This window comes from Spinacia oleracea, chromosome 2 (assembly GCF_020520425.1).
Source record: "Spinacia oleracea cultivar Varoflay chromosome 2, BTI_SOV_V1, whole genome shotgun sequence".
Lineage (NCBI taxonomy): Eukaryota > Viridiplantae > Streptophyta > Magnoliopsida > Caryophyllales > Amaranthaceae > Spinacia > Spinacia oleracea.
This window is the reverse complement of record NC_079488.1, coordinates 104,722,358-104,743,508: the sequence shown is the minus strand read 5'-3', so window position 1 is coordinate 104,743,508 and position 21,151 is coordinate 104,722,358. Positions and strand designations below refer to the sequence as shown.

Here is a 21,151-nt window from a genome sequence, read left to right as displayed (position 1 = left end):
CCCACATTATTAACGTAGATGCTACTTTCTGTAACAACTCCCTTCTTGCTAGTTTAGTTATGCTGATGTCTGCAGGGATAAAAACAACATATTTGTAGCAGGAATTGCGGGTTCCTTCACCACCATCACTGCCACTGTTGCTGAAACACAAGGAATCTTGTTTTCTACTGCTTGGATAATTGAGAAGGGCTGGACAGATGCAATCATTGTGTTCTGATTGCAAATCTGTTGTGGACAATATCCTTGATGCAAGTGCTACTACAACTTGGTTCTCTAACATGTATGAAAAATGCAGGGATCTACTGGGAAGGCTAAGAAGAGGATGCTAGAAGTCGAGGTTATTATGCCAAAGAAGAACAGAGCTAGTGGAAGTAGAATATGTGGCAAGGAAAGCGAGGGGCCGGGCCGGCTGATTCTGTTGCATCCAAGGCTTGACATCACCCCCCCTCTTTTGGATAGTGTTATTTCTAATGATAATGACATTAGTTTCGTGGAAGTTAATTTTTTGGGCTCTTTTGGTGCCATGAATGGCTATGTTTTGCCAAGTGATATGGGAGCAAATGTGCTCGTCTCTAACTCTCTAAACTATCTAGACAATGGTTTAACGTAGTAATGTGAAATACTCATTTTTAGCACCCAAAAAAAAACAAGATTTTTTAATTTTATAGAAAAACTAAACAAATTATTCAATCAAGAACCCATATCGTTAACTACTCTGAAATTCTATCTGTTATGCAACAAATTACAAATACAATGTATTGTCCAAGCAAATAAATAATAAAAAAGAATAGTTCAAAAATGTAATAAACTTTTCCTGAATTCTGATACATGCAATTAGTTTATGTTGATCCAACAATGTGAAATATCTCAATAATCTGTATTATGACTTCATCTCGAGATAAACCGTTACTTTATGTTGATCCTGCAATAACCACAATAAATCAATTACAATTCCTCTTAATCAATCATCAAAAAATAGTACTCCGTAACAAACATTTACAAAATTGGTTATTTAGCTAGTGCATCCAAATGAGCAAATCAGGAAAAAAAATTAAAAAAAAATCTTTGTTGTAACCGGATATATGGTAAACCAATAACGTTGAAACCCAAGAAGAGAGAAAATAATAACTTATAAGCTTGAGGAGTTACTTCAACTCCCAGTATTGCCAATGATTTTAGTGTGAAACTTTCGTTGGGCTTATATAAGTGGACCGAACTTTCGATCTCATTCTTGTGGGGTTGCTTAGACCAATTTTCACAAGCGAGGAAAGTGTTGGAACCCAATGTTACAATGTTGGAAACCATGTACTCCATCAGAGTAACTTTTAAAAGGGTTATGTATTTACTTTTATACACTGTGAATGGATAATTTTATTTAAAATTGAAAATTGGTTTGTCACTAAAACATAAACAACTTTTACATTATATCGAGCCAATGTAACTTTTAAACATTTAGGGTTAATTTACATCCCTTTTACAATATTTATGGTACATTGATTGGATGTAATTGAGAATTTGTGTATAAACCTCCTAAAAGTCACAACCAAATTAAAAATGTTCAAATTTTGTGAAAGAATTTGTGTATAAACCTCCTAAGAATCACAACCAAATTAAAAATGTTAGAAATTTTGTGCTTTCACATCTTCATTTTCCCATTACAATTAAGTCCCGAATTCTAGCTTATGACACAAAGTTTTATTATAGACTTCTTTCAAGAAAACATACCCGAATTATAAACTTTATGAAAATTCATTTTTGCAAATAAATCAAAACATACAAGTTACAATATCTTTTTCAAAAACATTGTTGAACTCGGTAAGTTAAAGTTTTTCATTGCCTATAAAAAGACTCGCCTAAAAAATAATCTTAACTTTTCCTACTAACTTGTACTCTCTCCGTCCCTTAATACTCGATCTATTTTAACTTTTTAAACCATTTACATAATTTACTTTGATTCTATTTTATTTTTAATATATGAAAACAAATGTTAGTATATACTTCGTAGTATATGGTTGGCTTCATCATAATATATAATTCCTCTATTCTTTTTTAAATGACACAATTATTTAGGCACGTTTGCCAATGCACGATTTCAAACGTTAATATATTTTATTATGGATAAGTAAAAATTAATAAAAATTGATATTTAAAAAATATTTATTGAGACGAATCTAATAAGATCCCACACGACTATGTTTTTTCTTATGTATAAATCACAAAAGTAAGTCAAAGGAACATGTGTGAATAGTGTCGAAAGTACAATTGTGTCATGTAAATAAGAATGGAAGAATTATATTTTAAAAATATTACATAGTAATATTTTTATAAGTTTTTATAATATGTAGTGAAAGAAATTGGTGGTCAAAGTTGTACACTGACAAGCATGTCCGGTCAAAACAAGTTGAGTATTAAGAATGGAGGGAGTACATTGAATTCATCTACTAGTGAGTACAATTAAACCTGTATAATTATGAAATTAAGAAAGAGTAGCAATAATGTAATATTGATAAAACCACAAAATGTGAAATTGTAAAATTATGATGCAGCCAAATTGTAAAAACCACAATAACCCAAACTATTACGGAGTACTCCCTCATCCGTCCCTTAATACTCGACCTGTTTTGACTTTTTGCACTGTTCATATAATTAACTTTGACCCTATTTTATTTCTAGTATATGAAAACAAATGCTAGTATATAATATATTGTTGGCTCCATCTTAATATATATTTTCAAAATATTAATTTTTTTAAAAGATTTATAATATGTAGTTAAAGAAATTGGTGGTCAAAGTTGTGCATCGGCAAGCGTGTCCGGTCAAAACAGGTCGAGTACTAAGGGACAGATGGAGTATAAGTTTGCATTTTTACATATCTATACTACTCCCTCCGTCCCGGAATACTTGACCTGTTTTCCTTATCGTGCCGTCCCTTAATACTTGACCTGTTTCTAAAAATGGAAATATTCTAACAATATTATATTATTTCTCACTTCACCCCTATTAACCCACCTACCCCTTACTCTATACAAAAAATAATTAAAAATTCAACCCCTACTCTCCACCAACCCCACCTCTTAACCCACCTCTCACTAACTACATTAAAATAATACTCCACTATCAACTACTACCTATTAAATTAAATAAGTAAATTCAAGTTCCTTAAACTATGTGCCGGTCAAACCGGGTCGAGTATTCCGGGACGGAGGGAGTAATATAGATTCACATGTTATTTTTACTCAGGGATTTTAGTAACATTTTACCGTAAATAGACCGTCAATTAATTAGTTTAATTTCATCACCGATACATAAAAGAATAACATTTGTAAATTTTTTTTAAAAAAAAAAAGTAATGATGAGTTATCTTACCATCTCAAGGTATTGAAGGAGCACTTAGGATAAGTTTTGCCATCATTAAGTTGCTTCAACGTAATACCACCACAATTTACATTAACCGGAAGCATCCCAAATCTGGTCTTAAACACCCCAACACCAACCTTAGTTTTTACAGCCGCCGTTACCACCACCTCCGCATTTTTCACCCTATCTTTTAACCTCTTCCCCGTCGTCGAATCCATCGCCCCTTTCTGCACCGCCGCCGTAAATTTCAACAGCGTTACATTATTCGTACCCTGAACAAACGCCGGTACGGTGGAGGATCCCAACCCAGTCTCTTGATCCCCCGTCAAACTCACCTTAGTTTCACCGTAATAAACTTTCATTTTACTGTTAGGGTTTCTCGCTTCCACCCGGATAATCATGAGGGAGTCTAACAACGCCGTGCCGTCCGGGTTAACGGTGACGTTAAACCGTTCTAAGTCGATCGGTCTGAACCGAAAAATGGGGAGTTTTGGTTGGTACCATATGTAGAAAATGCCGAAGAATGCGAGGAGGAAGAGGAGGAGGAGAAGGAGGAGGCAAAGGAAACAGCAGAAGCAACGACAACAGCAACCACGTCGTTTTCTTTTGGGTTGGTAATAGGATGGTACCGACGGCTTTCTTGGTGGAGGAGGTCGAGAAGGCGGCTTCGACGACGGCGCTGTTGATGATGAATCTCTGAATCCTGGTGGTTTCTTTAATGCACCACCATCTGCCATTTTATTGCTGGAATTGAGTTTCTATTCTTTTTTTATTTTCTGTAATAATTAAGGGATCACAACAAAATACTGATGAAATTGGAAATTGGGAGAAGAGGATATTCCGGGGAAGGTAGGAGGGAGGAGAGAGATTTGTGGGATTGTAGAGAGAGAAACAGAGGGAGAAAATAGTGGGGGGACTATAAATTGATCGAGAGAATGGAAATCTGTAGCTGGATGGACGAGTTGGCGGGCATGCATCAGCAAATGTATTTCATTCAATATTTCATTCATGGAAAATATTTTTGTAATCTTTTTTAAATGACAATATATTTATTGATTGTAATCTTGTTTCTATTTTTGTTGATCTCGTTTATTTTTCCTTTTGAGGATATTACAAAAGGTATCGTACATATTTAGTGTACATTAAATTTATTGTACTTTTACTTAATTTTTCGAACATTTAACATATTTTGATTAACCTTTATTATTTGTAGAGTAGTATGAAAAAATACATTGATAAATAAACATTATAAATGATTACCTTAATCACTAAAAACATACTCCCTAAACATAATAACTTTTACATTATACGTAGTATCAAATACTCCGTAATTTTCAAGCATTTTGAATTTACTTTTTCTTTGTTGTATACCAGTTTTGAATAAGAATTTGTGTAATTCTATATTTAACACAGGGGAAATATTTTGTGTATAAATGGACAACTTGTTGTACGTGATTTTCAAAATTCATTTCTATTTAGGTGTGATTCTTCCCATATTAATTAAGTAGCTTATCTCTATTTTTGAAATGTGAATGTATTTCTTCTTAATAAATATAAGTAGTACTAGTATAGTAAGTTCTTTTAGACCGTATGACAGTTGACAAACTTCATATCGCACTACAAGAAATTATATTATTAACGACGGGAAATCCCGTCGCGAAAGGCCAATAATCGTTGATTAACGACGGGATTTCCTGTCGCGAACTCGTCATAAAAGGGGGTCGTCGTTAATAGAAAATCCCGTCGTAAATCCGTCCTAAATCCGTCGTAAAAGACATTTGCAACGGTTATTCCCGTCATTGTTTGGTTGTTAGCTTTTAACCCGTCGTAATTAGGTTGTCGTTAAAGATACAAATTCTTGTAGTGTCGCATAACACGTCAATACGTCACTCATCTCCTACGTAGCTACCTGACCAAGGTAACACTAATTCTTAAATGGACTTAGTCCACACTAAATTTATTATGGACCTATGTCTTAAAATAAAGTCAACAACTTGTTCCTAATTTATTTTAGCATTTTACTAGGATTATTATGAAAAAACATCAAATTAGTGTCGTTGATGCATGTTGTGCTTGAATAATGTGATTTTAAATCACAATTCGCTTTTAAAAACATATGGTTACTATGCTTCAAAAAATGGTTACTATGTCTAAGAATTTTAGTGTTTAATTTATTATAGTTAATATATGAATAATAAAGGTCACTATTGATTTTGGGTCCACACTAATATTATTGTGGATCAGGACTACGCAAAAAAAATCCACATAGTAATCGATGTATAGAATTGCAATACGAAAAAAAAAATAGAGCTATGTGGCCATCCTTGACTCGACATGAGATCACACAACAACACAATATGAAGTTAGTAATTTAAGCAAAATTTATGAATTTATCATTACTCCGTAGTTGAGTAAAAATTAAGTGAAGAATGCAAGACCTAAAAAACCTGGATATCGTGATTGAGAAAAAGTAGTAATTGAAAGGTGACACTTCAACGTCGATATGCCGTCCTCCTCATCATACACTATTAGGCTCCGTTTGGTAGGGCGTAAAACGTTTTCATTGTAAAATGATTTTTCATGGAAAACATTTTTCAAGTGAAAACACAATTTCAAACTAGTTTTCCTTTGTTTGGTAACTTAAAAGAAAATGGTAGACGATGGTGAAGATTGAGGGGAAGAAAGGAGAGGGAGGTAAGGAGGAAAGAAGGAAAAGTGGTTTCCCTACATTTCAAATGGAAAATGGTTTTCCACCTTTGAGGGAGTCATGGAAAATTGTTTTCCATCCCTTATACAACCAAACAACGTAAAATGATTGAAAAGGAGAAAATCGTTTTCCATAAAAACGTTTTACGCCCTACCAAACGGAGCCTTACAGTACTGATCAAATAATCCATTAATTAAAATCCCATATTTACAAGAATAATAATCTATTTTAGCAAGACTGCAATTAAGCCTTTCAATTACAGTTGTCTAAATTATCAAAATAAATAAAAATATAGGAACAAAGAAAGAAAATCAATTTAATACGTGGTTGGCATATATTCTTGCAGGCCACATTATAACTTATTTATAGATATTACAGTTTCTCTAAGTTAATGGGAGACCACATTTTAGATCATCACAATCAAGAGTGTGATTATTTTATACAACAACCGTTTTAAATTGATCCAAATATTAAGATAAGAGTAAGAGTGTGTAAAAAGACGGATGAATGTAATAAACTATAGATAAAGTAAGAGAAATTTATCAAAAATGTTAGTGGTAAGAAAAAAAAGAAATAAAGTAAGAGAAATTGAGTGAAATGTTATAATGTTATGGGGTAAGAATGGAAAGATAGTAAATTTTTATGTGCATACAAAGAAAATGACTAAAACAAAAGTGTAAAGATCATTTTGAAACAGAACGAGGTAGTATATGATTTTTTATCCATTACTAACTATGTTAGAATTAGCACCCCTCTCCCTTTTCTCTCTTTTCTCTCTCTTCCTCCTTCAAAACCATAATTTTTTTTTTATCTTTTCTTATTTCTTTCTAGCTTTAGATTTCATATTCAGAATAAAAACTCCATCAATTCTCTCTCTATTGGAGAGTTTTTTTTACCATTTATTGGGTTATTTCTACCCATTTATTGGGTTCTATCTCTCTCCTTGTGAGAGTTTGAAGCTATGTTTTTAATTTCACAGGAGAAGTTGATTTATTGATGAAAATTTGTGCGGTGTTACAATGGATGTCAGTTCTACGTCTACAATCAATTAAATCGAATTCACTAAGATAGCACGGAGATATAGAATTGTGATTTTCACTAAGTACAAACCATTGTTAGTTTAGTCTTTGTTAGAACAACCAAGTCGGTAATTTTTAACATTGATTTTTCTTACCAGTTTACATACAAATTCACTTAATTAATTAACAACATTATTACCGGCTTGTTAGTTATTCCCAGCTACCAAACAGACTGATAAAGTTATTCTTTCTCTAGAAGGTTATCCTTTCTTGATCATTGGTAATTATCCTGATATACAATGACAGTGATTTTGCAACTTTAATTACGAATTATAAATCGTTGTCGATAGGGTGGAATGGTGGATCAATGCTTGTAATTTGGTTTGGATGAAAGCTTCTTCCCAACTTTTGGTGTGGTGTTAGTGTATTATCCTGCACATGTGAATTGTGGAGTGTTTGCCCAAAAGAGCATTACTATTCGACGCTCATTTTTATGCAAAACTTCCATCTTTGTTTAGGGAAATGTCCCTCTTGTCCCTCTCACCCCACTCCACTCTCACTCACCCCCACTTCCTCACTCACTTACCCCACTTATCCCACTTTCTCTCACTAGACCCACCACCAAATTTCGCAACCACTATTTTTGTCGGCCCCACCTTAGTCACCGCCATCATTGTCCCGTCCACCACCACCTCAATTCATATCATTGTCACTCCCTCCACTCCTTAAACTCAACCACCAGCACCTCCACCGTCGCCGCCACCACCACCTTTTATCGTCATCATCGTGATTGAAGTGGAATTTTGGCCGAGAACATAAATGAATTTTATTAAAATACATACACGAAATCTAAAATACACGTGTTCCTTTTGTTCCATATTATGCATAAACAATATTAAAATACTTACATGAAATCTAAACATAAACTCATATGTTGTAGCTTTCATGTTGGCATCTCTTCGCTTGACGCTTCTGCATTGTTCCTTCTCCGGAACATCGAGGATCCTCATAATATATGAAGAACTTGCTTAGGATCTCGCTTAGGATCTTCACCGAGGATCTCCGTTGAGGATCTTCGCTAAGGATCTCCAGTTCCAACTTTTGCAAATTGATTGATTCTTCACGGTAGTTCCTTATATTGCTTGTTATTTGTTCCACACGCTTAGTTTGTCCAACTCAGACACTCCCTAACCTAGCATTGTCCATCAAAGGATCTTGGGTCCTTACAACAACACACTTAAATAATAATCAGGAAGTTTGCGTTGTCATCATCAAAAATAAGGATCAACAAATTTTAATCCTGAACATTCGTATACAGTTACTTATATGTTGCACATTGACTGGGCAGAGGAGTGCATGTGGTCAAGCAAGTATATTACGAGCAAAAGAAGAAAGTGAAACCTACTATTTTATAGTTTTAATAACTTTACTTAAGTACTATTTTTTTTTTAATTTTTCAATGAGATATGTTAGTTATAACAAAGTAATGTTAAGTTTTTAATAGCTTTAATTGGTCTTAAGATTCGATTTTTCGTCATGTTCAACTACGAGTATTTTATCAGTGATGGTCGCAAAATATGAACTTTACGAATGATTTTAGGTGTCTAATATTGGTAAATGCCGCACTCATCGCGTGCATATAATACCCGTAATATAAAAGTTAACCAAAATGGAGGGAGAATAGTCATTGGGCTTTTTAAAAGCCGGGCCAGTGTAGTTATGACTTATGAATGCAGTGATGTTAGACCAAATAAAACCCCCAAACTTCCAAAATCGCTCTCTAATCCAGTCGTCTGCAAACCTCTGCAAGTAAGAGCAGTGTGTTAGAGAGAGAAAGAGTAGAGAGGAGCAGCAATGGAGTTTGTCAGCCCAGAAGGCCTCCGCCTAGACGGTCGTCGTCCCTTGGAGATGAGACAGCTTCGCGCTGAAATTGGCGCCGTCTCTAAAGCTGACGGGTAATTTCCTCTTCGTCTTTTTCCAATTTTATTTTAATTGTGTATGCGAATGGTAGAAATTATAAGGTTGAATTTGGTAATTGGGTGTAGTTCAGCTGTTTTCGAGATGGGTAACACCAAAGTCATTGCCGCCGTTTATGGTCCTAGAGAGGTACTGCAATCTTCCCCACCCTTTTTTAATTAATTATCTGTCGACATAAAGTTGATGTTCAGTTTTTAATTTCTTATTGATTGTAGCTGTAACTGTGTAAGTTGTGATGAATCTGCTGCTTAATTTTACGAGAAAAAATCAAATTAGGAAAAATAGGTTCAGATTAGGTCTGCCAAGTTCATTTTTCAACTGAAATAAGTTCATACATATGCTATGTGATTATTTTGTTTATGGAGAGGTTGTAATTAATACTATGAGTGATCATATTATCGATCATTGAAGGTCGGAAGTTATTCGGTTTCTGGTCTAATTCATTTATGCCTTTGTTTAGGTTGAAAATAGAGCACAACAGATGAATGACCAGGCATTGGTAATAATCTTTCTACATTTCGGCTTTGTGTTTTTTCTAATTTTGTTGGATTAGAGATTTTTATTTATTTTAATGTCTGTTATGTTATTAGGTGCGATGTGAGTACACCATGGCTAATTTTAGTACCGGGGATCGTGTGAGGAAACCAAAGGGAGACAGGTTAGTGCATATTTAGGAGCACCTAATACATTTTTGTAACCTGTTAATCCTAGATGTATCATGAGCTTTATATCCATGATCATTTGTGATTCGTGTTGTTGGTCTGCTGTTGCTAGTCTCATAGTTAAGGTTGTTGGTCTGCTGTTGCTAGTCTCATAGTTAAGGTCGTTGCTCCCTCCTTCCCCCAAATTGATTCTCCGCAATCCGCACTGAGGCATGACCCATCAGGCAAAGTTTCCTTAGAAGTCTTATCTGTTAGATTGTGAAATTAGCTAATTATCAATGGGTGGCAATTGGCAAATTTATCCACAAATGGAGCTATGTTTAAGTGATTGGCGCTGAATGAGAGCTAAATAAAGTGGTCACTTAATAGGTGACCCTATAATCTAGGGAAGTTCACTCTGCTATTTTTTTCGAGCTCTATTGTTACATGGCTCAACATATTCCTGTTCACTAGTTCCTAGAAACTTTATATTGCCAAATTCTAGGGTATCCTTGCTCCTTGTCTGAATCTCACCATAATTTGGTTTCAAAAAAAATCCCCCTGCTGTTTTCTGTTGTTACACCAGTTACTCTACTGCAGGTCAATAAACTATATCTTTCCTAAGTGAAACATCATACCCTTTTGTCTTCTTCCCCTTCTCTAACATTTTCCATGGCTGTACTTAAGTGTTTGAAGGAGTGGGGACGCAGGTCAATAAACTGACCGGACTGTTTCTTTTGCATTCTTAACTCATCCCTTGTACTACGTAGTAAACATTGTCCATTCACTCTTTCAGTGCAGCTTCTTCATGGATCCTATGAAAGTTGTATTTCTTTCTTATTAGCTCAGTTATAGCTACTCAAGTTTACCTGTGAGTTTGTTATTGTTCTTGGCCTCTTGGGCTCCTATCACATTAGCAAGAAGTAGGAATGTGAGCTATTGAATTGAACAAAACTAGTTTTCACTGCAATGAATCTGACCACTGACCACAACACTAGTCAGGTGAACATTTTGGAGTTGGGATCAAGTTGGATCAACTATCAATTTTCAGCATTACAAGAAGTGCTAGATTTCTGATATGATTATTCAAATCTATTTCTCATGTGACCTTCAGGAGTGCTAGATAATTCTCTAGTAGACATCCATATATTCTTGTAACGCTGTATGTTATTGGTAAATTGCTTATTTCCTACTTGTCAGGCGGTCCACAGAAATATCAATGGTTATTCGGCAAACTATGGAGGCCTGCATAATGACACACCTAATGCCTCGGTCACAGGTCGTATTTTGCAATGGCTAATAAGCTTGTATGAGCTTGCTTCTTATTACTTATTAGTAAGATTTTTTTTATTTTTTTTGAGCTTGCTACTGCTTTTGTTACTGATGATTAAGTTGAACTGTTTTGCAGATTGATATTTTTGTCCAAGTTCTCCAAGCTGATGGAGGTAACTATAATTCTAGCTTCTTGTGTTTTGTTTTGTTCTTTTTGTTTTTAGGATTTCTATTACATACTCAGTATTATTTTGCCATTTCATAATCTTGACGTAGGAGATATAATAAAGGCATTTCTATACGTTGCTTCTCACTTCCCCGGCTCCCCCTCTTTCTCTCAGATGCTTTTCCTCTTTCTACCTTCCTTTATCAATAGCAAAGGGGACTTTCTATAGTCTGTAGCTGAAAAGCCCTTAAAGTTGAAATGTTAATAGCAGATATGAATATGATTATCTGTGTGCCTTCACAATTTGACATATGCTTATATGATGTATTAGAAATTTTAATTTAATGTACTTGTGTTGGGTTTTGTTCTTCAGGAACTAGATCTGCATGCATAAATGCAGCTACTTTGGCTCTAGCAGATGCTGGCATTCCAATGCGTGATTTAGTTACATCATGCAGTGCTGGATATCTTAATACCACACCACTCCTTGGTACTCCCCATCACTAGTTTAATTCCCAAGATGAATCTGCTTTCACATTCATTTGATATTATGCTAACTTAATGAGTTTCTGTTGGCAGATCTTAACTATGTAGAAGATAGTGCTGGAGGTCCAGATGTTACCGTAGGGTATCTTCCTAAATTGGACAAAGTTACTCTTCTTCAGGTTCTACCCATACTCTATGTTTTCTATCAAGATTACTCACCAGGAGCTTGTACTTAATTGATGTGTCCTTGTTTTTTGAAAGTTATCCTCCAAAATCTCAAACATCCTGTACTGGTTCTTGCTATTGCTGCAGATGGACTCAAAGTTGCCATTGGATACATTTGAAAGTGTAATGCAGCTTGCGATAGAAGGTTGCAAGGCAGTTGCCAACTACCTCCGAGAAGTAAGACCGTTTATAGTTGTAGGCTTATTATTGCCTTGTTCTGATCTAAATTTGGTCATTACAATTTATAGTTTGTGCTGGGAAATTGTTAACATGTTATGTGCCAAACTAAGTATCTTTCCACTGTTTATCGACAGGTATTGCTTGAGAACACTAAGCAACTGGAGTATCGAAGGGGTTCATAGCCGCTGGAGGTAGTTGGGGCTTCAAGATTTGGTCTGGGCTGTTAGTGTAGTTCATAGGCAATTAGAGTGATGTGAATTCAAAGCACAATATTGATTCACGAGCGTGATTCATAGGCACAGCACAATATTGTTTCAATGGTTTTAGTGATTCACGAGCGTGTTTAGTTGTCTACTAGCTCTGAGATTGTTCATGATATTTTGTTCAAGAAGCTCTTATTGTTCCAAAATGTTGGTAGAAAAAATATACTTATAATCTCTATCTTAAAACTTGCCTAAGGTGACCTGATAATTCATGGTATAACGGTTGCATTGTGTATTATTATTTTCTCTGGTTCTTCAATAACGAAGACTTGATAAAACCTATGAACTTTTCCCTCAAAAAAAACAAAACCTATGAATTTTTGGGTGGGCCCAAAACCTATGAACTTGGGTGGGCTGGGTATTAGGGAAATGAAATAATGAAATTTGGCTTTTATGGCAAAATTGGTTTAACCATGCTTACTAAACTTGATAAACTGTGGATTCGTCTTTTTATTGAGGTTATAAATTCTGCTTTTTTTTAATTTTTTTTTATTATTGTAATCCAAACTCGACTCACTCTCCATTATGGAGAGATGTTTTGAAAGGAAGACAACTTTTACACAAGCGTTTAATTGTGGGTATCAGGAATGAAAAATTAAGCTCTTTTTGGCATCATCATTGGGTGGGAGATGGACCTCTTTATACTCTTATAGATATGGATGTGCCAAAATTGAAAACTCGTTGGTTTGTGTCTCATATTTTACGCAATGGGAAGTGGCATATTAACGATATAGATCATCTCATCACGTACAAATTAAAACTCAAATTTTTGTCACTCCTCTTTCTCGGGATTTGGATAAATAACATTTATTCGTTAGAATATCATTAAGGATGGAAATTTTAATGTTAAATTTGCTTATCATTCTCTCACCCAATTACCTCAAATCCTAATCCTAATCTTATCCCACGAAAATCTCTTTGGAATAACGATATAGATCATCTTATCACGTACCAAATTAAAACTTAAACTAAGGATGAAAATTAATATTAAATCTGCTTATCATTTTTCTTAGACAGAATAATATGTATATTATTTGTCCACAGTTAGGTTTGTAATTATAGTAATGTGTAAACCTAGTTGACTATATAAACTATATATATGTGAATATCAATGCATAGCCTCCTCAAGGGAGAATTCATCTAAATCTTACATTGTATCAGGCCTAAACCCTAGGCTCTACCATGGGCCACTTTCTTCCGCAACACCGCTAAAGTCTACACGATGTTGGATCACATTGATCCAACTGTCACGAGACCAAAGGACGTGGATGATGATTTATGGGATCGTGTTTGACGATTTCGTCTATGGATACAAACAGAATTTACCAACTCGGCTCTGATACTAGTTGTTAGGAAAGTATGCAACTTTCCTAATGAATCAGATTAGTAGGAATAACAATAATATTTAAAATAACACACACAGATAAATTGATTATCCGACAAGTGTTATAATATCTAAATACGCTACAAAACTTTTACTGAAAAGATAAATAATACACGAGTGTTCACAACACTTATTGTAACTCACATCCCATAGGCACCCCAATTACACCTAAGAATTTTTCTCTAAAAAAATTCTCTTAAAGCTTCTCTCTCTCTGCTTTTGTGTTTTTCTTTTTGTTTTGGGATGATTATTACAAACAATAACATACGTTTATATAGTTTTTAGTTTGCTAAATATGGGTTGTTTAAATTAGCAAACTATTTTGTTTCCTATCAAATTTAAGACAATGCATGCATGTATTCTAAAAAATTTCTAAGGATTACATTGCTTCCTATTTTTTATTTTAACAAAAATTATAGTGGTCGTTAATTATCCAACAAATTGATAATAACACATATGGTTTTGTCACCAATGAATTGAAGTTCAGGGAAGTGCAAATGGGGATTCTCAAGGCCGAACTTAGATGGTGGATGTTGATGTTGCTCCCTTTCGGCTAGATGTATAACGGTTCAAGGTTGAACCATGATTGAAGTTTTTGCTCATTTTGGTTTATAGGAGTTTGTTTGAGCTTAAAGTTAGCAGCAAACGGTTTGCACTGCAAACCAACTACTTTTCTTTTTTCTTTTGTACTTGTAAAGCGATTTGGGATGTACCAAATTTTATTGGCGAAGGCCTTGAAGCATTTTTAGCAAACACCCAAAATTGGTGTTCAAGAGAAAGAATGAAATAATAAAACTACTCTAAAATAGGTAGAGAGATGAAAGCGAAAGAAAACAAGGGAGTGAAACCATGCGACATTTGGTGTTCATGAACACAATGAAAAACCAATTTGATACATATAATATTTTTGTACATATACGGAGTATATAATTAATTGCAAAAGAGATGATGGAAAAGTTATGCATACCTATAAATTTCGGTATGTGCTAAACATATTACTTCATACAAATTTTAATGGATCGTTGACTCGTTTCCTTTGTGTTAAAAGAAAGAAGCAAATCCATTGTTAAAGGTACAAAATCAAGAATTTTGGTAAGATTCTGATTAGTTTGTCTCGAAATTATGAGATTCTAGTCTTACTATGTCCAGATCTGAAATTAAATCGTTAAATAATGAAGTATTTTTCTAACTTTTGAGATTTGAGCTTTATTTATGTAGTTGAAAGTTTTTGACAATAATCATCAGAGATTCGGTGTAGCATGTTGTCTGAAGGGTAAATTTAAAAATAAAATAACGGATATATATAAAATTATTCGTCAAATCAAGCACAAGAATCAGAGTGGCGCAGCGGAAGCGTGGTGGGCCCATAACCCACAGGTCCCAGGATCGAAACTTGGCTCTGATATTCCTAGAGAAAGCTTCCTGCCCAATTCTTTTTTTTATACAACAAAGACTGAAACCTTAAATTCATCATATATTTTTCCAAACATACATTTTCTGCTGAAAATTAAAAATGATTTCAGCATACATACTTTCTCTATTATCTTATCTATTTCGTTGTTGACATCAAAATTCCATACAATATAAACCGAAACATTAAACTACTGAACTACAATTGTTGAGTCGGAATCACCATATCGAACTGCATCCATTTGCACTTCCAAAGTGTTTTATTTATGTGTATATAGGTATTAATTCAGCTTTCTTAGAAACGTACTTTTTGCAGATCAAGATGGTCACTACAAAAGCTTGAAGCCACAACCAAAATCTCAAGCCGCCCCATCCATTCTTCCCCCGGCTTGAGCGTGATGGGATTCTCGACAACTGCTCCGTCAACGCATAGCATGTGCTTGTACTCCTCGTCCCCAAGGTCAACTATTGCCTTTGACTTCTTATCCCAAGGATTCCATACAACTGTTGCAGTAATCGTATATCACAAAAACAATAATAAAAAATATACAGTACTAATCATTGAAAATAAGCTCTTCTTACCAACATCTGGTAAGCCATCCTTTCGGATCACAAACGTCCTCTTCTTTCCATGATCAATGACAGCAACAGGGTTTGGACAACTCAGGTATACCCGATCCACCTGAAAAGTCACAAGAACCATACACACTCATTTACTTGTACAGCATCTTTTCTGCTCAAACACCAGTAAAATCAAGGAAACACACATATCACTCACAGATAGTCTCGCAACTACCATGAAAAACACACCATAATTCGCTTATTGCTGAATAAAATTTATGAATTTATCAATAGAAATCCCAGTAAATAAGCCATCATATGATTCAAGAAAAAAGCATGTGGATAGCTCGTAGCAGGGCCTATAGATTCAAGAAGGCCACCGTGTATTATGGGCTTTGTGCTGCTGTGTATCAAGTGTGGATGGCTAGAAATGAAGCATTTTGGGAGAAGAGATTGCCTACTGTTAGCAGTTCTTGTTTGAAGATTAAAGCTGTTGTAAAGGGGCGAATTCGTGCTGTTTTGCCAAAGAATATGAGAAATTCTGATGTAAACTGGTTTGAAGCCTTGTAATTTTTTACAGCTTTGTTTTTGGCAGTTTTCTGCTGTTTGGTTTTGGTTGTAAAACGTTGTTAAGATCGTGTTTATTTGGGTTGGCCTCGTAGACATGATCTTGTTTTGCGCTTATTTGTTTAATTCAACTATTACCTTTAGCAACAAAAAAAAAGCGTGCACAATACCTCCGATTCAAATGTCAAAGCATCTCCTTGTTCAGTATAGCGTTCTCTTTGAAAAAGGTTGTCAAGATAGTCAAGCGTTTCCAATCCTTCTACCCTGACTTCACTGCAGAGAAAGGTAAGATATTACAAGAAATCAATATGACATACAAAGAAACCAGCAGGACAAATGAGAGTAATGAGGAGAAGTTATCAAAGATATCACAGTTAATTAGAGAACACGTGTCAGTTCATTCCATGTTAGAATTTCAATAAAAGAAATAAAGAATGAAGAGATTTCGTTACCTGATATCAGAAACTGACATATAAGTGTGGTAGGCGAATGAGAAAGTAAATGGCTTTCCGTTCACGTTCCTTATGCGAGATATTAATGACAATTGCCCGTTGGACCCAAGAGAAGCCCTCAGACGATACTCGAAGCTGGAATAAGCCGTTTAATTCAATTATTAATATGAAAACTGTCCTGAGACGCGTAACGGCTAATGACAAAACTAAGATACAGAAATCAGATCAGTAACATAAGGTAAAAACTGATTAGTAACCATCGAATGCTCATTAATTGTTAGCTTTCATGTAAATAAAAAAGCACAAATTCATACACATGTCAAATTACCTGTGAGGCCAGAATTTGAGTTCTTCTGAAGATGGTTTAAGAATCAAATCAACAAAGGATTTCCCATTAGAATCATTTGGTGGCAGAGGAGGGGGAATTTCATCAATTGTCCAGACTTTGTTCCTGGCAAACCCATGTTGTTCAAGCAATCCACAGTTTCCGAACTTCAATGACATTCAAAAATCAAAACGAAATCAGAAACCGAGTGAGAACCACACTGAAAACTTGTAAAATATCATGGATGAAAAATCAATATACCTGAGGGAAACAGATTGGAATTCCTCCTCTCATAGCTTTTGGTGGCTTAAAGATGGCCTATTATTAATCACCAAGAAAGTGAAATAAGACGACTATTGACTAGAGAGGACTCATAGCAGAAACTTTCGCATATGGTATGGTTCAGATTTTCCTTGAGACTTTTATTTGAAGTTCATAGGATCATTTTTAGAGCCATTTTCAGACAGTAAGACGCACTTATAATCAAAAAATAACAAGGGGGTTAATTTAGGCCCGGACAAGTTCCGATTGTTGTGAATCAATGCTGGACAAGCTAGTGGGTAAAATAAATTTCACCTCAATTCACGAAAAAAGACGGAAATGATCAAGCAGATAATCACAGATTATGTGCAAAAATTAATACTCCGTAATCCGTATCATAGGTTATATACCCATATAACTATATCCAATTGTTTGCAACAGGAAAATCCTATGCATAGATTTAACCATGTGGAAAGATCAAAACACAAAATGAATCAAATTCTGTAGTATACCTTGCTGCTGGTAAACAAGAGTTCTTCCCCATGTTGATTTTTCCATGACATAACTTGTCCACCATGCAAACTTATCTGGAAAATTGGTAAGCAAATCAATCAACAACCCCATTTTCTTGCACTAGAAAAGAACGGGGGGAAAAGAAAAGGATGAAACAGAAACGTTAAGATTGGACAAAACCAAAGATTTCCTTACAAAAATCTAACAACTTCTGATTTTTTTAATCGATACTTCAAAAAAAAAAAAAAACAGTATATGACAAGATTTCGTAAACATCAACATCAACCAAGATTGCACAAATTAAATTCAAGATTAGCAATTATTAAAACCAAATAAATTTAAAAAAAAAAGGGGGGGGGGGATGAAATTATTACCCTGGCAGAAGCTCCTTGAGGATTCCTAAGAACAACAAGAGGATTACCATTCCAGTCAGTAGTAAGTTCATGAGCAGCTCTGTAATCCCAAACTGCTGCAGAGTGTCCCATTTTCAGACAGACAACAATGGTGTTCTTTTGCCTTTCTCTCTCTAAGGCTTAATTCCTCTCACTATTTTCTCTCTCTGCTTTTTCCCCCTTTTATAGACCCAAAAACTGGATAAAATTAGTGGATTAAGCAAACAACCCAGTTGGTGACTCAGGACTCTAAGCACCTTTCTTGTGATTAAAACTTATGAATTTTGTGACTTCTTATCAAATAATCCCAACTACCAATCCCCACTTTCCTAAAATAAAAACAACCCAGATCCAGGTATTAATTATAACCCACCTCAAAAATTGCTGCAAAATTATAACCCTAAAATTTAAAAGGTCCTCAAAAATATGAACCCAGAAAATTTAAAACCCATAAAAAGGACAACATTTGGCACCCATAAAACTAATTTCCAGCACTTATCTTCAAATTTCTGCTATTAATTTGCCAGATGTTGGCAAACATGCATGAATATATGTAACTCACAACAAGACAATCGAGATTTAATTTAGTATTAATAATGATAATTCAATAAAACTGTACTCCGTACTATTTATCTATTAATGGGCTCTTAACTTTTACTACTACTGTATGAAACTTCCACGCCACAATACCCAGTTCCAATTTGGGATCTAAATCTCCCAATTTTGGAAGATTAATATCAACAGAATTCCCAACAACCCACTTTAATTTTTGATTTTTAAAAAAAAATACCTTTTGAATTTCCACAACAATAATGACAATCCACCCAGGAAAGAAACTGAAGTCTTCAACAAAAATTATGTGTCAAAGTTGAAAAAAAAAATACAATGTGTATGAAATTATTATTTATTATGTATAAAAAAAAAAAAAAAATGAAGCTAAAATCTAGAAAATTAGACCCAGAAGAAATGCCAATCTCAAGTAAGAAAAAACAAGTACAACGCACCGAAAGATAACAGAAGTGTAAATCCAGCAACTATCGCAATATTTGAAGGTGCTGAAACTTAAAGCTGCATTTAAGATTAGTAAGAGATTAATGTAATTAACTCCTTAACTATTCACTAATGCAGCTGGATTAAGCGTACTGAAGGAGAGAGAGAAAGAGTATGTCATTAATTAAATAATAAATTAATTAAATAAAAGGGGGTTCATTATTTGCTTGAAAGATTGAGGAAGAAGAAGTTGTAGTGACTAAATTTTGCAGAAAATGGTCAAAATTATTAAACATAAATCTTGATTAGGACGTATGGTGGGTCAATCTTGTCTTCTTTGGCCTAGATTCACTTCAAACGGTGTCGTTTGTTACAAATTTAAAGAATATTCATTTTTTTTTAATGTATGGCGAGATCTATTTGTAGTACTATTGCTTTTTTTTAATTCATACGTTAGCTTCATCAATTTAATTTATTTAATGAGGATTTTGATTATTAGTTCAAGAGTTTACCTCTTGTCTTCAACTTAATTACCTAGTTCTGGGTTTAAATTTTAAACAAAGTTAGGATAATCATAAAATAGGACTTTGTTAAAAGGTGTTGTTCCTTGTAACAACAATTAAATGAATAAAAGATGTCATGCTTTGTTGTATTTTTTATAACGTAGTTTTTGAATATGTGACAAATTCTAGTAGGTATGGAGTAGCATTATGCTAATAGTTAAATTTATATTTATACATTATTGAAGATCGAAATTAGTAAGAAGAGTTAATAATATTTGTTCTTGTAAATGGTTTTCTAGCGGATTGAAACATATTTTAGAACAACGGAGTTAACGAATAAGAAAGTATTACATTGTGAGATTATGTTGTCAATCTTAATAAGGCAACCATAATTATAATGTCATTAGAGTTATTACAAATAATGGCATGTAAGTAAGAGATACGACTATACGAGGCATCTCAAATTCCTAAATCGATGATATAATAAGAGGCATGTGTGGAGCAATAATATGTGTTGCATTATGCAAATTGCTTCTTCCACGGGGCTACCCTTCGTAGCCCTCACAAACTACTTTGCTTGTAATCATATGCTTAGGAGTTAGGTCATGTGAGTCAATCAGTGGTGATTGGGGCTGAACTTGGTAGGGAGAACCCGTGTTCGATCCCCCGCAACAACAATTGGGAGGGGAATGGAACCTAACCACTCAGAACTTGCCCCGAATCCGGATTAGCCCTAAGGGTGAACCGGATGCTAACACCAAAAAAAAAAATCAAGCAATATTTCATTTGGAAGGGTGAGTTTGTGTGTAGGTGTGTGGGCTTGGCGGTAAACATAATTCAGTTTATTTTAGCAATTACTATCTTGTCCATATTAGTTTTTACACTTTGTATTTTCATCCGTCTCAATTTAGTTTTTACTCTTCTATTTTGGGAAATACCCCACAATTATTTTTATACCTTCCTCTTTCCATTACCAAGAAATGAAGGCTCATGTTCTATCACATTCAATTAAAAAACACTTTATTATCTTCTATCACGTATACTTTTTCAATAAAATAATATTTGATAACCAAACAACAATTTCTCTCCTAAAATTTTGTGTATACTTTGAAAATAGCATTGGTTGTACCTTGTGTATACTTTGCACAATGTACAAGGTACAACTTGCACGGTTAAGATTTCCGATAGAATATATTATGACATACGTAACCAACATAAGTTGGTGGAGTTGGTGGGGAACTCACCTTGTGACTTGGAGGTCACAAGTTCGAGCCCCATCAACTGCGAAATGCTTGGGAGTGACTCAAGCGATGACCTGCGGAGCTGGGCTGGTTAACCTGTGCTAGGTGCTGGTTCAGTTAGGGTCCCTTCTTCTTACCTATTTTTAAAAAGTAAAAAAAATATTATGACATACGTAGATGTAGCCATGTACGAAGTAGGAAAGAAGCGTAGGTTTAATTTTTTTTTTTTTAATAGGTAAGAAGAAGGGACCCTAACTGA

General features: G+C 34.5%; 3 protein-coding genes across 4 annotated transcripts; 1 reads left to right on the top strand and 2 right to left on the bottom strand.

Moving 5' to 3' along the window:
• Positions 1-641: 641 nt before the first annotated feature.
• LOC110789004 (NDR1/HIN1-like protein 6) lies at positions 642-4,313 on the bottom strand. Its single transcript, XM_021993655.2, has 2 exons — positions 3,367-4,313; positions 642-922 (listed from the first exon to the last, which is right to left on the bottom strand). Exons 1-2 carry the CDS (start codon positions 4,092-4,094, stop codon positions 907-909), a joined length of 744 nt encoding a protein of 247 aa, XP_021849347.2. The 5' UTR covers positions 4,095-4,313; the 3' UTR covers positions 642-906.
• A 4,523-nt stretch (positions 4,314-8,836) lies between these two features.
• On the top strand, positions 8,837-12,479 carry LOC110790353 (exosome complex component RRP41 homolog). Its single transcript, XM_021995138.2, has 10 exons — positions 8,837-9,038; positions 9,129-9,189; positions 9,521-9,559; positions 9,651-9,718; positions 10,902-10,980; positions 11,110-11,146; positions 11,513-11,629; positions 11,719-11,804; positions 11,938-12,027; positions 12,165-12,479. The coding sequence occupies exons 1-10, from the start codon at positions 8,938-8,940 to the stop codon at positions 12,210-12,212; spliced, it is 726 nt and encodes a 241-aa protein (XP_021850830.1). The 5' UTR covers positions 8,837-8,937; the 3' UTR covers positions 12,213-12,479.
• A 2,652-nt stretch (positions 12,480-15,131) lies between these two features.
• Positions 15,132-19,399, bottom strand: LOC110790338 (putative glucose-6-phosphate 1-epimerase). 2 transcript variants are annotated; one of them, XM_021995124.2, is made up of 8 exons: positions 18,141-19,399; positions 17,766-17,840; positions 17,254-17,310; positions 16,996-17,159; positions 16,668-16,802; positions 16,386-16,488; positions 15,670-15,769; positions 15,132-15,591 (listed from the first exon to the last, which is right to left on the bottom strand). In XM_021995124.2, the coding sequence occupies exons 1-8, from the start codon at positions 18,249-18,251 to the stop codon at positions 15,383-15,385; spliced, it is 954 nt and encodes a 317-aa protein (XP_021850816.2). In that variant the 5' UTR covers positions 18,252-19,399; the 3' UTR covers positions 15,132-15,382. The 2 variants fall into 2 exon arrangements, with proteins under 2 accessions (XP_021850816.2, XP_021850821.2); XM_021995129.2 differs by having other exon boundaries at positions 19,163-19,399.
• Positions 19,400-21,151: the final 1,752 nt, after the last annotated feature.

What these genes read in the sequence shown, in the direction of transcription:
- LOC110789004 (XM_021993655.2), bottom strand. Translation starts at nt 4,094, where the DNA reads ATGGCAGATGGTGGTGCATTAAAGAAACCACCAGGATTCAGAGATTCA.
- LOC110790338 (XM_021995124.2), bottom strand. Translation starts at nt 18,251, where the DNA reads ATGGGACACTCTGCAGCAGTTTGGGATTACAGAGCTGCTCATGAACTT. An exon ending in TCTTGTTTACCAGCAGCAAG is followed by an intron (nt 17,311 to 17,765) that starts GTATACTACAGA and finishes GATTAATAATAG; the next exon opens with GCCATCTTTAAGCCACCAAA. An exon ending in ATGTCAGTTTCTGATATCAG is followed by an intron (nt 16,489 to 16,667) that starts GTAACGAAATCT and finishes CTTTCTCTGCAG; the next exon opens with TGAAGTCAGGGTAGAAGGAT.
- LOC110790353 (XM_021995138.2), top strand. Translation starts at nt 8,938, where the DNA reads ATGGAGTTTGTCAGCCCAGAAGGCCTCCGCCTAGACGGTCGTCGTCCC. An exon ending in ACCTAATGCCTCGGTCACAG is followed by an intron (nt 10,981 to 11,109) that starts GTCGTATTTTGC and finishes ACTGTTTTGCAG; the next exon opens with ATTGATATTTTTGTCCAAGT. An exon ending in TTGCCAACTACCTCCGAGAA is followed by an intron (nt 12,028 to 12,164) that starts GTAAGACCGTTT and finishes GTTTATCGACAG; the next exon opens with GTATTGCTTGAGAACACTAA.